The sequence below is a fragment of the Heterodontus francisci genome, chromosome 29 (genome assembly GCF_036365525.1).
Source record: "Heterodontus francisci isolate sHetFra1 chromosome 29, sHetFra1.hap1, whole genome shotgun sequence".
NCBI lineage: Eukaryota > Metazoa > Chordata > Chondrichthyes > Heterodontiformes > Heterodontidae > Heterodontus > Heterodontus francisci.
Window position 1 is genome coordinate 3,821,431 of NC_090399.1, and position 16,621 is coordinate 3,838,051.

The following is a 16,621-nucleotide window of genomic DNA, read 5'->3' on the forward strand; positions in this document are numbered from 1 at the left end:
ATACTGGGAGAGTGAGACAGCAACAATAAACACAGTTACACAAGCCGTCTTTTGATCTAAATAGGGGAATAACAGAACACATCAGGATCAGCTGGGTAGGTCAGGCATGATAAACCTGGTGGATTGAATCGTTTGAAGAGGTGACTAAAGTAGCGGACGGGGGAATGTCCTTGGATGTTGTGTTTATGGACTTCCAGAAGGAATTTGATAAAGGTCCCCTCATAAGAGACTGTGAGTTAAAGTTGAAGCCCATGGAATTGAAGACTAATTATTGAGCAGGTTAAGAAATTGTCTCAGCTGCAGGAGACAGAGAGTAGGGCGAGTGAACCGATTCTCTCATTGACAGAATGTGACCAGTGGTGTCCCTCAAGGGTCTGTGTTGGGGCCTCAATGATTCACCACATTGATTAGACGGTGGGATAGAAAGCCACATATCCAAATGTGCCGACACAAAAATAGGCGGCATCGTAGATGGAAACATAAAATGACAGAAATATCGGTGGATTAAGCAAATGGACAAAACTGTGGCAAATGGACTTCAATGTCGGCAAGTGTGAGGTCATCCACTTTGGACCTGAAAAGGATAGAAGAGGGTACTTTGGAAATGGTGAAAAGCCAGAAACAGTGAATGCTCAAAGAGACTTGGAAATCCAGGTACATAGATCATTAAAATGTCATGAACAGGTACAGAAAATAATCAAAAAGGCTCATGGAATTCTGGCCTTTACATTTAGAATATAAGGGGGGGGTGGGGGGTCAAAGTCATGCTTCAGTTATACAAAACCCTGCTTAGATCGTACGTGGAGTTACTGCGAGCAGATCTGCACACCACACCTTAGGAAGGATATACTGGAGGGAGTGCATTCAGCGTAGATTTACCTGAATGATGCCTGGACTCCAAGGGTTAAATTACAAGGGTCGATTCCAACAACGAGGGCTGCATTTCCTGGAATTGTGGTTCTGATTGAAGTTTTCAAGATATTAAGGGGAACAGACAGGGTAGATAGAGAGAAACTATTTGGGCTGGTTGGGGAGTCTAGGATTAGGGGACAGTCTAAATGTTAGAGGCAGACCTTTCAGGAGTAAAATTAGGAAACACTTGTCCACACAAAGGCTGGTGGAAGTTTGGAACTCTCTTCCACAAACGATCAGTTGTTAATTTTAAGTCTGAGATTGATAGATTTTTGTTAACCAAAGGTATTGAGGGATATCGGGTAAAAGGCAGGGGGCAGGGGGCGATATGTGGAGTTAGATCGCAGATCAGCCATGATCGCAATGACCAGCAGAACAGGCTGGAGGTGCTGACTGGCCTTCTCCTGTTCCTACCTAACAAGGAAAGATCAGGGAATGAATGCTGCAGTGAGTTAAATACTGGCCTTTCATCTTTGGAACCATGGACGGGGTGGGGGTGGTGTGTGTGGGGTGGGGGGGGGAAACCAGGGGAGGGGGCAGTTTGTGACCCAGCCCGCTCACTGGGAAACTGACAGGATCGGGTGCGACACTGTTTGTGCACCCTGCTCGATTTCACTCACCGAAGGAGTTGATATTGTGACGGAGTGGTGAGGTGTAGCTTTGTACAAAGTGTTTGTACCTGTTCGTTGTATGCTCTGTATTTCAACATCTTTTCCTTGCGTGCTACAGCTTAATAAAACCATTATACTCCACGCCTCCAGTCTGTTATCATAAAAGACCCAATCTAATATAAATGACTGACATTTATCGAGAGTCTGCCCCAGTGACTCCACTTCAGCCAAGTGGTGGGATGGAAAGGGTTACATTTTCTTGCCCGCGCCACGCACGGACCCAGTGGGCAGGGTCAGCAGGTGCCAGCATTGCTCGCCACTCTCACCTGTCCGTCAGTGCTCTCCGTCGCCATGCACTTGTTGTTAGAGAGCTCGGTAATGCGGTCGATCTTCGGAGCCTCCATTCGGCAGCTGCACAGCGGCAGCTCCTCGAACTTATCCGTCTCCATGGAGCTGGCATCATTGGATACACCTGGAGGGCCAAGACAGAGAGATTAACCTCCTCCCACTAAATCAGTTTGAATTATAACGCAGTGGGGGTGGGGGGGGGGGGGGAAACACCCAGAATTTATTGTGGAGACTCAAGAAGCTGGGGCTGTTCTTCGAGTCATAGAGTTATTTACGGCATAGAAGGAGGCATTCGGCCCATCAAGCCCATGCCAGCTCTCCATGGAGCTATGCAGTCAGTCCCACTTCCTGGCTCGATCCCCGTAGTCCTGCAGGTCTATGTCTCGCAGGAGGTCATCCAACTTCCTCTCAAAGTCAATGATTGTCTCCGCATCCAACACTCTCGTAGGCAGCGAGTTCCAGGTCACTACCATCCACTGTGTAAAAAAGTGCTTCCTTTTATTCCCCCTGCATCATAGTGAAGGCTAAGGGGAGATTTAGCAGAGCCGTCCAAAATCATGAGGGGTTTTAATGGAGTGAATAAGGAGGAAGTGTTTCCACTTGTCAGAGGGTCAGTAACCGGTGGAGACAGAGAGGGGACACAGCGAGGGGGACATGGTCGAGATAGAGGAGGAGACGGGTGGGGGAGACAGAGGGGGTGGACAGAGGGGGGGGGACACAGAGGGGCGAGTCAGAGGGGCGGGGGAGACAGAGGGGGTGGACAGAGGGGGGGGGGAACACAGAGGGGCGGGGGAGACAGAGGGGCGTGGGGGGAAGATGGAGGTGCGAGGCAGAGGGGGGGAGACAGAGAGGGAGACGGAGGGGGGGACAGTGGGGGAGACAGTGGGGGGAGACAAGACGGGTGGGGGAATAGAAGTGGAGATGGGGTGGGGGAAAAGGGGGGGAGATGGGGGGAGACAGGAGGTGGGGAGAGGGACGTGAGACAGATGAGAGGCGAAAGAAAATAGAGGGTGAGGAGAGGTGAGTGGGGAGGAAAGGAGGAGAGGGAGAGAAGAAAAAAAATGCTGGCTCTTTGTGGGAATCATTCTAAGCTTCAGCTGCTTTCCTGCTCTGATGATGAAGCCACTTTGGAGAATGCAAAATGTGGTGTAACAACAAAGGAACAGGCTATCCAGCAGGACTGGAACAGGCTATTCAGCAGCCCTGGAACAGGCTATCCAGCAGGACTGGAACAGGCTTACAAGAAGGCCTGGTACAGGCTATCCAGCAGCCCTGGAACAGGCTATCCAGCAGGACTGGAACAGGCTATCCAGCAGGACTGGTACAGGCTATACAGCAGCCCTGGAACAGGCTATCCAGCAGACCTGGAACAGGCTATCCAGCAGGCCTCGTACAGGCTATCCAGCAGGACTGGAACAGGCTATCCAGCAGACCTGGAACAGGCTATCCAGCAGGCCTGGCACAGGCTATCCAGCAGCCCTGGAACAGGCTATCCAGCAGGCCTGGTACAGACTATCCAGCAGGACTGGAACAGGCTTACCAGCAGCCCTGAAACAGGCTATCCAGCAGGACTGAAACAGGCTATCCAGCAGGACTGGTACAGGCTATCCAGCAGCCCTGGAACAGACTATCCAGCAGGACTGGAACAGGCTTACCAGTAGGCCTGGTACAGGCTATCCAGCAGGCCTGGAACAGGCTATCCAGCAGGACTGGAACAGGCTATCCAGCAGGACTGGAACAGGCTATCCAGCAGGACTGGAACAGGCTATCCAGCAGGACTGGTACAGGCTATCCAGCAGCCCTGGAACAGGCTATCCAGCAGGACTGGAACAGGCTTACCAGCAGGACTGGAACAGGCTTACCAGCAGGCCTCGTACAGGCTATCCAGCAGCCCTGGAACAGGCGTGGAAAGGCTATCCAGCAGCCCTGGAACAGGTGTGGAACACGCTATCCAGCAGGTGTGGAACAGGCTATCCAGCAGGCCTGCACAGGCCTGGAAGAGGCTTACCAGCAGGCCTGAAACAGGCTATCCAGCAGACCTGGAACAGGCTATCCAGCAGGCCTGAAACAGGCTATCCAGCAGCCCTGGAACAGGCTATCCAGCAGCCCTGGAACAGGCCTGGAAAGGCTATCCAGCAGGCCTGCACAGGCCTGGAACAGGCTTACCAGCAGACCTGTAACAGGCTATCCAGCAGACCTGGAACAGGCTACCCAGCAGCCCTGGAACAGGCTATCCAGCAGCCCTGGAACAGGCGTGGAACAGGCTATCCAGCAGCCCTGGAACAGGCTATCCAGCAGCCCTAGAACAGGCTATCCAGCAGACCTGGAACAGGCTATCCAGCAGACCTGGAACAGGCTATCCAGCAGCTCTGGAACAGGCTATCCAGCAGACCGAGAACAGGCTATCCAGCAGCCCTGGAACAGGCTATCCAGCAGCACTGGAACAGGCTATCCAGCAGCACTGGAACAGGCGTGGAACAGACTATCCAGCAGCCCTGGAACAGGCTATCCAGCAGACCTGGAACAGGCTATCCAGCAGCCCTGGAACAGGGAGTCTCATCTTCCTACTTTAACCTGCAAATACAATTTTCACCAAATGCTCTTGGAGCAATCTCATTTGCTGGATTTGAGTTTTGACCCCAGAGGTTAAAGGTCAGTGTCCCTCCCTGACACCTGACAGAGCAGTAACCTGTCTACTGAAGCAAAGAGCAAAGTAGAATACTGAGATACAGACTACTAGGCTAGATGGGATTGAGGTTCACAAGGAGGTGGTGTTAGCAATTTTGGAAAGTGTGAAAATAGATAAGTCCCCTGGGCCAGATGGGATTTATCCTAGGATTCTCTGGGAAGCCAGGGAGGAGATTGCAGAGCCTTTGTCCTTGATTTTTATGTCGTCATTGTCGACAGGAATAGTGCCGGAAGACTGGAGGATAGCAAATGTTGTCCCCTTGTTCAAGAAGGGGAGTAGAGACAGCCCTGGTAATTATAGACCTGTGAGCCTTACTTCGGTTGTGGGTAAAATGTTGGAAAAGGTTATAAGAGATAGGATTTATAATCATCTTGAAAAGAATAAGTTCATTAGAGATAGTCAGCACGGTTTTGTGAAGGGTAGGTCGTGCCTCACAAACCTCATTGAGTTTTTTGACAAGGTGACCAAACAGGTGGATGAGGGTAAAGCCGTGGATGTGGTCTATATGGATTTCAGTAAGGCGTTTGATAAAGTTCCCCACGGTAGGCTATTGCAGAAAATACAGAAGTATGGGATTGAAGGTGAATTAGTGCTTTGGATCAGAAATTGGCTAGCTGAAAGAACAGAGGGTGGTGGTTGAGGGTAATTGTTCATCCTGGAGTATAGTTTCTAGTGGTGTACCGCAAGGATCTGTTTTGGGGCCACTGCTGTTTGTCATTTTTATAAATGACCTGGATGAGGGTGTAAAAGGGTGGGCTAGTAAATTTGCGGATGACATGAAGGTCGGTGGAGTTGTGGATAGTGCCGAAGGATGTTGTAGGTTACAGAGGGACATAGATAGGCTGCAGAGCTGGGCTGAGAGATGGCAAATGGAGTTTAATGTGGAAAAGTGTGAGGTGATTCACTTCGGAAGGAGTAACAGGATTGCAGAATACTGGGCTAATGGGAAGATTCTTGGTAGTGTAGATGAACAGAGAGATCTTGGTGTCCAGGTACATAAATCCCTGAAAGTTGCCACCCAGGTTAACAGAGCTGTTAAGAAGGCATATGGTGTGTTAGCTTTTATTAGTAGGGGGATCGAGTTTAGGAGCCACGAGGTCATGCTGCAGCTGTACAGAACTCTGGTGCGGCCGCACCTGGAGTATTGCGTGCAGTTCTGGTCACCGCATTATCGGAAGGATGTGGAAGCTTTGGAAAAGGTGCAGAGGAGATTTACTAGGATGTTGCCTGGTATGGAGGGAAGGTCTTACTAGGAAAGGCTGAGGGACTTGAGGTTGTTTTCGTTAGAGAGAAGGAGGAGAAGAGGTGACTTAAGAGACATATAAGATAATCAGAGGGTTGGACAGGGTGGATAGTGAGAGCCTTTTTCCTCGGATGGTGATGGCAAACACGAGGGGACATAGCTTTAAGTTGAGGGGTGATAGATATAGGACAGATGTCAGAGGTAGTTTCTTTACACAGAGAGTAGTAGGGGCGTGGAACGCCCTGCCTGCAACAGTAGTAGACTCGCCAACTTTAAGGGCATTTAAGTGGTCATTGGATAGACATATGGATGAAAATGGAATAGTGTAGGTCAGATGGTTTCACAGGTCGGCGCAACATCGAGGGCTGAAGGGCCTGTACTGCGCTGTAATGTTCTATGTTCTATGAAAACGGGATGGGTTCTCAATGGAATGTGAACTGAATGCTTACCTGTAGGCTGCGGGGAAAGGCTGCTCTCATTGGGAAGCTCCAGAGAGCCTAATGGGACCTCGGTGTACTCGCTCTGTGTGTGGTTCCCGCCTCCTGTCGCATTCATCACTGCCCATTCACAAAAGAAACAGAGGAGAATGTCTTCAGATCAAGGCAGAAAGTAAATACCCCAACATCCTCCCTGTGTGCTTCACCTGGGCTCAACCACAAGAGGCTCAACACTAGTGTCCTGATCAAGACTGAACTCAAACCCCATTCTTTTTTTTGTAATCATTCATTCACGGAACGTGGGTGTTGCTGGTAAGGCCCAGCATTTATTACCCATCCCTAACTGTCCTCGACAAGGTGGTGGTGAACCGCGTGCTTGAACACAACGGAGCGGGCTTGGTCGGGACAGTTTTAAGTCACATGTCGGCCAGACCCGTTATGGACAGCAGATTTCCTTCCCCAAAGGGACATTGGGCGGCACAGTGGCGCAGTGGTTAGCACTGCAGCCTCACAGCTCCAGGGACCCGGGTTCGATTCTGGGTACTGCCTGTGTGGAGTTTGCAAGTTCTCGGTACTGCCTGTGTGGAGTTTGCAAGTTCTCCCTGTGTCTGCGTGGGTTTTCTCCGGGTGCTCCGGTTTCCTCCCACAAGCCAAAAGACTTGCAGGATGGTAGGTAAATTGGCCATTATAAATTGTCACTAGTATAGGTAGGTGGTAGGGAAATATAGGGACAGGTGGGGATGTGGTAGGAATATGGAATTAGTGTAGGATTAGTATAAATGGGTGGTTGATGGTCGGCACAGACTCGGTGGGCCGAAGGGCCTGTTTCAGTGCTGTATCTCTAATTAGTGAACCAGACGGGTTTTTATGACAATCAATGATAGTTTCGTGGCACCATTGCTCGGACCTGCTTTCAATTCCAGATTTAACAAATTGAATTTATCAATTAACTGAATTTAAATTCCACCAGCTGCTGTGGTGGGATTTGAACCCTTGGCCCCAGGTCATTAGCCTGGGCCTCTGGATTACTGGTTCAGTGACATTACCATTACACCACTGTAAACTGAATTCAAAATCTCAGGCTGCCATGGCAGGATCTGTGCTCACGGTCTCTGGGTTATTTGTCCAGGTTACTGCACTGATGTATCCTCCGCGTACCGACCTTCAAGTCTGATCATTGTAAATTTAAGCAGGAATGGGTCTGAGAGTTACTCCCTTCGTAATAAGGAGAGAGAAAAATGCAGGGTTACATTACAGATACTTTATATGGCTGTAGGGAATGCCCCCCCCACAGGGCGATGATCTGCACTGCTGTTCAGTGTAGGGAATGCCCAATGGCCCCCCAACCCCCCCCCCCACAGGGCATTGATCTGCACTGCTGTTCAGTGTAGGGAATGCCCAATGGTCCCCCATCCCCCCTCCCCCACAGGGCGATGATCTGCACTGCTGTTCAGTGTAGGGAATGCCCAATGGCCCCCCAACCCCCCCCCCCACAGGGCATTGATCTGCACTGCTGTTCAGTGTAGGGAATGCCCAATGGCCCCCCAACCCCCCCCCCACAGGGCATTGATCTGCGCTGCTGTTCAGTGTAGGGAATGCCCAATGGTCCCCCATTCCCCCCCCCACACAGGGCGATGATCTGCGCTGCTGTTCAGTTCCACAAGGCGCTCGTGTTCTGGTATTCCAACCGGGAAGGCCTTCCTCAGGGGGTATTTGCCAACGGAGGGCATTTCAGATGAGTCCAATGACATCCTCACCGGATGTGGATGCCATCACACGTACGCTTTCCAACAGAGGTCACCGGGCAAAAAAAAAATCAGGAGCAGGGCTCCCGGCTGATTATTCTTGTCTGTACCTCAGGGAGGAGCAAAGGAGGGGGGGACGGGAGGGGCGGGGCATTAAAGCCAAATGCCACCCGGGGTGGCTGTAAACTCAAAACTAAGCCGGGGAAGCAATATTTCAGTCTGCAGGCAGTCAATCTATAGAACTGGCTCCCTAGGGAGACACTGGAAACAGTTTGTATGGATTCATTCACATGCAAATCCGATGAGTTCGGGATACAGTACAGGAGTAATTGGAGACCGGATGAACGGTGAATGTAGTGTGCTCAGGATGAACAGCTGACTTTGGACCCCTGCTTCGCAAAGCTCTCCACCAATGGGGATTCTCTTCATGTCAAGGCTGAGTCTGTGCAGGTCATTGATAAATAGATTGAACGCTATGATGTTAATAACTCCTGTACCATGTGTTTACCAGGCTGGCAGAAGGCAAACTAGATTGACCTTGGTCTTGATCTGACAATGTTCCTCAGCAGAGGTCAGCGCTGACCAGGGTCACCGAGTACTTTAACCGGATCTTAACATGGTTCCTCCACCCTACTTATAATCTTAACTCTTGCACCGATGGCACAATAACGACGAAAAGTCGATACGTGGATACAAAACAAATCCTATCAAGGTTAAGAATCGGACTCCCACTCTGCGAGGGGTGACGTTTGAACTCAGCGAGGTCAGGGCTGAGCCAAGGAGCTATCAGTCGCTTCCACTGCGGTCAGTGCTTGGGGTAGTGCGGAAAGCTTAACTCTCAATTGGGCAGCCCATTCTGTTTACATTTCCGGGGGTGTGGGCGTCGCTGGCAAAGGCCGTATTTACTGCCCATCCCTCGGTGCCACCAGAGAAAGTGGTTGTGGGCCACCTTCTTGAACCACTGCAGCCGCGTGTGGTGAAGAGCCTCCCAGGATGGGGGGGGGGGGGGGGGGGGAAGGGGGTGGTCAGTTAGTGAACTCCAAAATAACGACACGTTTGACGGGGCCGTAACAGTCCAAATCATCCACTCGCCCCTCCTAGAGAGAGGGTCGGGGGCAGTTAGTTTAATTTCAGATTGATCTAATCTCTGCAGAGTCTGGCGGCTGCCTCCAATGCAGAATGAAGGGCTCTGACTGGGCCTCACCCTCTGTCACAGCATCAGGACCAAAGGAGCACCTGTACTGCTTTACTGCCCTGCCCAGAACCCTCACAGACCCATCACCTCACACTGAATTACAGACAACTCCGGAAAATAGATGTGTGCCTGGTTTAAACTCCCAGATTCTTCACACCGAGGACAGCTATCGAAAGGAAACTTTGATCGGAACACGTGTTAAAACATTTCACGCTCCTCCTCTCTGGGTTACCTCAGCCTTCAAGAGCTGTCTGACTGAAAGGGAGGTCAAGTGCAAAGCAATTGTGTTCCGTACCTTCTTTCAGTTTTGTGAAATCAGCTGCTGTCTGTCCCACTGAAACTAACAGAAAGAGGAAATCAATGAATGAAATGGGCGGAGAGATGAAGAACTGCATGGAACACCAGTATGATGCCAGTCTGTATGTACGACGCAGGCAGCGTGCAGTCAACGATAAAATTCACATCAACAAGGCCCAGGCAGTGTGTGGAGCCCTAAAGAATGGAAACCCGCTTAAATGGGAAGGGTTGCAGCTGCTCACCGGCGATTAATTCCACAGGGGTTGATCACAATCATCGCCAGGCAGTGTACCGGTGCGGAGGGGGTTTGGGGCAGGGGGGGGTTGTGTCGGGGGAGGTCCGGGTCCTGGCAGCTCCGCGTGGAAACAGGCGCAGCAAGCAACCCGGAGACGTGCCGTCCGCAAATCCGCTCTTGTGGCTTGTTTGCGGAGCAGCGCTGGCACAGAGCTGGGCTGAGCTTTCCCATCTTGTCCGCGCCCCCGTCATGAGAGAGAGATTCACTAAAGGAGATGTGGCGGGCAGGGCTGGGAATATTACAATCTCGTTTCACAAGAACAACATACAAAGAGCAAGTGTGGGCGACAAGAGCGGGAAGGGAGTGAGAAAGTACTTGCTTCAGTGTGCAGCTTTCAAGACATTTTACTTGACATTCAGGGTAACATTAACACAGTCAACCGTAGCTATAAGGTACTGAAACATCACACATGGTTTAATCTGCTGTCCGATACTTCAACTACCTAACGTTAACAGCCTGCTGAGCAACTCGATGGGAAAATGGTTTAGATTAAATGCTGGACCAACTGGTCACAAACTAAACTGATCAATGTGCAGCACAGATCGGTGGCCATTCAGCCCATCGTGCCTGTGCTGGGTCTTTGGTCGAGCTATCTAATTAGCCCCATTCCCCGCAGCCCTGCAATTTATTTTTTCCCCTTCAACAAATATTTAGCTGTTTGGAAGTTACGACTGAATCTGCTTCCACCACCGTTTTGGGCAGTGCATTCCAGATCACAACAACTCACTGCCTGGGGGAAACAAACCTCATCTCCCCTTCCCGGTTCACTTACCAATTACAGTAACCAGGAGCCTCTCCGCTGCGGCGATAAAACTCTGACTGCAAGAACAAGAAGGAACTTCCTGCTGTCTTACATTCGAGCTCCACTTATCTCGGCTCCTCCACCCCGGAATGTGCAGGGCTGCCAAACTCAGGTGTGGCTCTCTGGGAACAGCGGTGCGGGTGGCAGAGTGCATGTCGAGCGTTCAACCAAATGCCATTCCCTCCCCCCCCACCCCCCCTTCCGATCCAGCATCAACACGCGGGCTTTTAATTCCTTTTCGCCAAAAGGAGTGAGCAAACTGGCCCACGTGGCTAAAGAGGGTGAACAGGCAGTGCAGAGTGGGACTGAGCCACACGAGCAGGGGAATTTCCGGCTTCGAGGCCGGCTCTCCGGCAATTCGACGGGTTGCAGCCAGTGCGGGGCGGTGAGGATGGGGGCACAGCCACTGGTCCCATGGGACACTGCTGCGGCAGGGGGTGGCGCAAAGGATCAGCTCGGATCCCCGATTGCCACACCAGGCGAGTCCTGCTGGAAACGTCGGAAGAAGGTGCGAGCAAGCTGGACTGGGATCAGCGAACAGCCGAAGGGGGTGGCGGGGGGTTAAATTAGGAGGGCAGGCTGATCTATTTATGATGATTGAAGGATTTGGTAGGGTAGATACAGAGAGAGAGGACTCCCTCTGGTGGGGGGGGGGGGGAGGAGTCCAGAACGAGAGGACGTAACCTTCAAATTCGAGCCAGGCCGTTCAGGGGTGATGTCAGGAAGCACTTCTTCACACAAAGGGGAGCGGAAACCTGGAACTCTCTCCCTCAAAAAGCTGTCGAGGCCGGGAGGGAGTGAGGGAGGGGTCAACTGAACATTTCAACACTTGGGGTCGCTTTTTGCCGAGACAAGTAGATGGGAACGACGGTACAGATCGGCCACTATCATGAAAGGTTTCGTTAGAGTAGACACGGAGAGAGAGAACGGTTCCACTTCCAGAGAAGAGCAAAACCAGGGGCCGTCAGTGTAAATATAGTCACCAAAAAAAAAAATCAAATGGGGAACGCAGAAGTAACTTCTTTGCCTAGAGATGGTGAGAATATGGAACTCACAGGAGTGACTGAGGCGAACATCATCAATGGATTTAAGGGTAAACTGGTTTAGTACATGAGAGGGAAGGGAACAGAGGGTCATGCTGATAGAATTAGATGAGAAAGGATGTGAAGGAGGCTCAAGTGCAGCTAGCATCAACCAGTTGGGCCGAACGGCTATTTCTGTGTTATATGTTCTATGTAATGTTACACAACAGACTCAAGGGGCTGATTGGCCTCCTCCTGCTCCTAATCATCGGGTGGGAGGTGGGGGAATATCAGAGGAGGGTACAACTGTCCTGGAATCTCCGGGGATTAAAGATTAATCTCCGAGACACTTCCGGAAACAACCCGGGGGTTTGTGGAATTTACAGGGGCTTTATATTAAAGAAATGATGGTTAGATTTTCTTTCAACTCTTCATCAATTATAAAAATACTGGATTTGGGGGCAGGGGGTAACGATCGACTGGCTCACAGTCAAGAATCATCCAATCGGGTGAGAGAGAACCTGCTTGCTTTCCGATTGGCCGGGGACGGAGATGTGGGGGGGAGAGGGGGGGGGGGACCAACGGCTGGGAGCGCACCGAGGTCATGTGACGAAACCTCCAGGAAGATGGGCAAGCAGAATTGGCGACCGCCGACGGAGCCGGAAAAGGAGGCGTGGATGAAAGGCGGAGGGTGTCAGTGTGTTACTGCTGGGGTTCAGGGGATCCCTGCGCCCTGCCCTCTGGAATGGATTTTCATCGCTTTCCCTCCTACCTGCACTTTTACCCTGCTTCATGCGATCCTTTCTCCTGCGTTTGCGGGTGGGTTTCACCCACGGACTCTCACTCTTCCATTTCTTCTTCCCTTTCCTTTTCAAACTCGAATTGGAGCTCTGCAGAGATCAGACAGTGGGGTCAGTAAGCCTTTACGCAGCGGTTTAGCCAAGTGAGTGTAAACTGGGGTCGGTGGTGGTTAATCCATCAAGTTACAGGAAGTCATTCTGCTCAGTGAGGCAGGGGCGGGTGGTCTGGTGTTTAAGTTAGTGCCAGCCCCACAAAGAATCGAATAGGACATCCCGAAATTCCCATGGCCCTTGACCATAACTGCATTGTCAACAACAACAACAACCTGCATTTCCATAGCGTCTTTAATGCAGTAAAACATCCGAAGGCACTTCTCTGGAGTAATATCAAACGAAATATGACACGAGGCCTCGTGAAGGTGATGTCAGGACGGTAAGGTAGGTTTTAAGGAGCATCTGAAAGGAGGAAAGCGAGGTGGAGAGGTTTAGGGAGGGAATTCCAGAGCTCGGGGCCCAGGCAGGTGAAGACGCGGCCACCAGTGGTGGAGCGAATAAAATCAGGGCGCACCAGAGGCCAGAATTAGAGGAGCGCAGATATCCCGGTGGGCTGTGCCTCTGGATAAGATTACAGAGATAGGGAGGGGCGAAGCCATGGAGAAATGTGACCGGGAGCCAATGTAGGTCAGTGAGCAGAGTGGTGATAGGGGAACGGGACTTGGTGCGAGTTCGGACACGGGAGTTTTCGATGAGGTGAAGTGAGTGGAAGTTGGGAGAGCAGTGGAATCATCAAAGGAATCATGGGCAGGCAGTGAGCAGGAGTCAGGCACTTTCTCACATGGGGAGGGGGGAGGGGGGAGGGGGGGGTGGCCTGGGGAAATAAATACAGAGTATCCCGTCCTGCATCTCCCAGCAGACAGCTCCAGCAGCCTGGAGCAGATTCCCCATGAAAGACAGAGTACCCCCGTCCTGCATCTCCCAGCAGACAGGTCCAGCAGCCTGGAGCAGATTCAACATGGAATACAGAGTACCCTCGTCCTGCATCTCCCAGCAGAGAGCTCCAGCAGCCTGGAGCAGATTCCCCATGAAATACAGAGTACCCCCGTCCTGCATCTCCCAGCAGAGAGCTCCAGCAGCCTGGAGCAGATTCCCCATGAAATACAGAGTACCCTCTTCCTGCATCTCCCAGCAGAGAGCTCCAACAGCCTGGAGCAGAATCCCCATGGAATACAGAGTACCCTGGTCCTGCATCTCCCAGCAGAGAGCTTCAGCAGCCTGGAGCAGATTCCCCATGAAATACAGAGTACCCCCGTCCTGCATCTCCCAGCAGAGAGCTCCAGCAGCCTGGAGCAGATTCCCCATGAAATTCAGAGTACCCCCGTCCTGCATCTCCCAGCAGAGAGCTCCAGCAGCCTGGAGCAGATTCCCCATGAGATACAGAGTACCTGTGTCCTGCATCTCCCAGCACAGAGCTCCAGCAGCCTGGAGTGGATTCCCCATGAAATACAGAGTACCCCGCTATCCTGCATCTCCCAGCAGACAGCTCCAGCAGCCTGGAGCAGACTTGCATTTCTCTAGCGCCTTTCACGACCTCAGGATGTCCCAAACCGCTCCAACAGCCAATGAAGCACCTTTTGAAGTGCGGCCACCATTGTAATACGGTTGCCGATTTGTGCACAGCAAGCTCCCACAACCAGTAATGAGATAAATGACCAGGAAGCACTGCCCAGGGCAGGGTGAGGTCGAGAACGGAAGGAGAAGGAAGTACGTTAATACTAGAACACCCAGAGGTGATGAACTCGGTGGGGTTCGCCGAGCTCCGCCTCAGGAGCCTGTAAAGACAGACAAATTAAAATGTATATAGAAGAGAAAAAAAAGTCCTCTGACAGGTCGCCTCAGTACAACATGGACTGTCACTGGGAGCTGATACACCCACCTCCATATCACTGACTACTGACTGCAGACGCTCTGGAAAATTCACCGCTCCCATCACAACCCCCACAACACCCACCCCCACCTACCCACCCCCTATACACCCTCCCCCAGGCGATCGAGACCAGTCCAGCAGTCGTTCTGCATGAAGCCTCTCACCTCTCACATGATGCTATCACTGCCCCAAGTCGAGAAGGCTAACATCACCTGAATAAACATGGACACCCAGGAAAGCAAGGGGAACGTACCCTGTCAGAGACGTTTCCAGAACCTTCCAGTTCCTCCTCGTCATCCTCCATGTCACTCAATCGATCCTCGGCTGCATCTCCCTCAGTCTGGAAGAGGAAACATTTAGTTGCTTTGCGTTCTCTACAATTGGGAACTGATACACGGATGGATGCCGTGTATTACCAGCCAGCTCCTCTGCAGGGTAGTGACCGTGCTGGGAGAGACCCTGCCATTTACACTCAACGTGCTCAGGGAATGCCCCGTACGGGGCCCAGCTTCCATCTCTGTGCCGGGTAAACAAATCTCCAGTCCACTGGTCCACACAGGGCATTTAGTGCTCCTTGTCGGCCACCCCACCCGACTGGGGGATCTTTTACATTCACCTGAGAGGGTAGACGGGGCTTCGGTCTAACATCTCATCTGAAAGTCCGCACTTCAATCAGTGCAGCACTCCCTCAGTACTGATCCTCCGACAGTGCAGCACTCCCTCAGTACTGACCCTCCAACAGTGCAGCGCTCCCTCAGTACTGACCCTCCGACAGTGCAGCACTCCCTCAGTACTGACCCTCCAACAGTGCAGCACTCCCAGTACTGACCCTCCAACAGTGCAGCACTCCCTCAGTACTGACCCTCCAACAGTGCAGCGCTCCCTCAGTACTGACCCTCCGACAGTGCAGCACTCCCTCAGTACTGACCCTCCAACAGTGCAGCACTCCCTCAGTACTGACCCTCCAACAGTGCAGCACTCCCTCAGTACTAACCCTCCAACAGTGCAGCACTCCCTCAGTACTGACCCTCCGACAGTGCAGCGCTCCCTCAGTACTGACCCTCCAACAGTGCAGCACTCCCTCAGTACTGACCCTCCGACAGTGCAGCGCTCCCTCAGTACTGACCCTCCAACAGTGCAGCACTCCCTCAGTACTGACCCTCCGACAGTGCAGCGCTCCCTCAGTACTGACCCTCCAACAGTGCAGCGCTCCCTCAGTACTGACCCTCCAACAGTGCAGCACTCCCTCAGTACTGAACCTCCGACATTGCAGCGCTCCCTCAGTACTGAACCTCCGACATTGCAGCGCTCCCTCAGTACTGACCCTCTGACATTGCAGCGCTCCCTCAGTACTGACCCTCCGACAGTGCAGCGCTCCCTCAGTACTGAACCTCCGACATTGCAGCGCTCCCTCAGTACTGACCCTCCGACAGTGCAGCGCTCCCTCAGTACTGACCCTCCAACAGTGCAGCGCTCCCTCAGTACGGACCCTCCGACAGTGCAGCGCTCCCTCAGTACTGACCCTCCGACATTGCAGCGCTCCCTCAGTACTGACCCTCCGACAGTGCAGCGCTCCCTCAGTACTGACCCTCCAACAGTGCAGCGCTCCCTCAGTACTGACCCTCCGACAGTGCAGCGCTCCCTCAGTACTGACCCTCCGACATTGCAGCGCTCCCTCAGTACTGACCCTCTGACATTGCAGCGCTCCCTCAGTACTGACCCTCCGACATTGCAGCGCTCCCTCAGTACTGATGTTCCGACAGTGCAGAGAGAGAGAGATACAGACAGAGGGACACGGGTGTACCTGAGCTCACCTTGCTGGATTTGTCCGAGTCTGAGAGAGAGAGAGTGAGAGACAGAGAGGGGGGGGCGGGGAGAGAGAGACAGTGCAGAGAGAGAGAGATACAGACAGAGGGACACGGGTGTACCTGAGCTCACCTTGCTGGATTTGTCCGAGTCTGCTCTCCCATCCATCGAATAGGCATCATAGAACAGGCTGAAGTCATCGCCCACCTCCGTGTCCCATTCATCCAGCACTTCCATTGGCTCCTCCTCCTTCCCCGGCCCCACTTCCTTGGAGAGGTCCAGTAATGGAACAGAACCAGCCCCGGTGGTGACCGCTTTCGCCTCCTGCGGGCAGACCCTGCTCACTGCACTGCTCAAAATCTAGAAAGCAACACACACACATAGACACCATTCAATTTTCCCTTTTTGTACCAATTCTCCTCACTCCACTGAAAAGATTAAAAAAATGATATGGTAAATCATTTGTACATATTTCAGATAAATCTCCTCACACCC

The 16,621-nt window shown here is 52.2% G+C and overlaps 1 protein-coding gene across 4 annotated transcripts in view; it reads right to left on the reverse strand.

The window, feature by feature from the left end:
• Positions 1-16,621, reverse strand: part of ehmt2 (euchromatic histone-lysine N-methyltransferase 2) — a 171,193-nt gene that overhangs the window by 62,021 nt on the left and 92,551 nt on the right. For 3 of the 4 annotated variants that reach the window (XM_068009359.1, XM_068009358.1, XM_068009356.1), the window contains exons 11-16: positions 16,259-16,486; positions 14,574-14,660; positions 12,369-12,486; positions 9,476-9,520; positions 6,253-6,360; positions 1,850-1,995 (exon numbers count right to left, since the gene is read on the reverse strand). In XM_068009359.1, coding sequence (XP_067865460.1) covers positions 1,850-1,995; positions 6,253-6,360; positions 9,476-9,520; positions 12,369-12,486; positions 14,574-14,660; positions 16,259-16,486 — 732 coding nt within the window. The remainder of the gene's footprint in view (positions 1-1,849; positions 1,996-6,252; positions 6,361-9,475; positions 9,521-12,368; positions 12,487-14,573; positions 14,661-16,258; positions 16,487-16,621) is intronic. The other variant, XM_068009357.1, reaches the window with a different exon arrangement.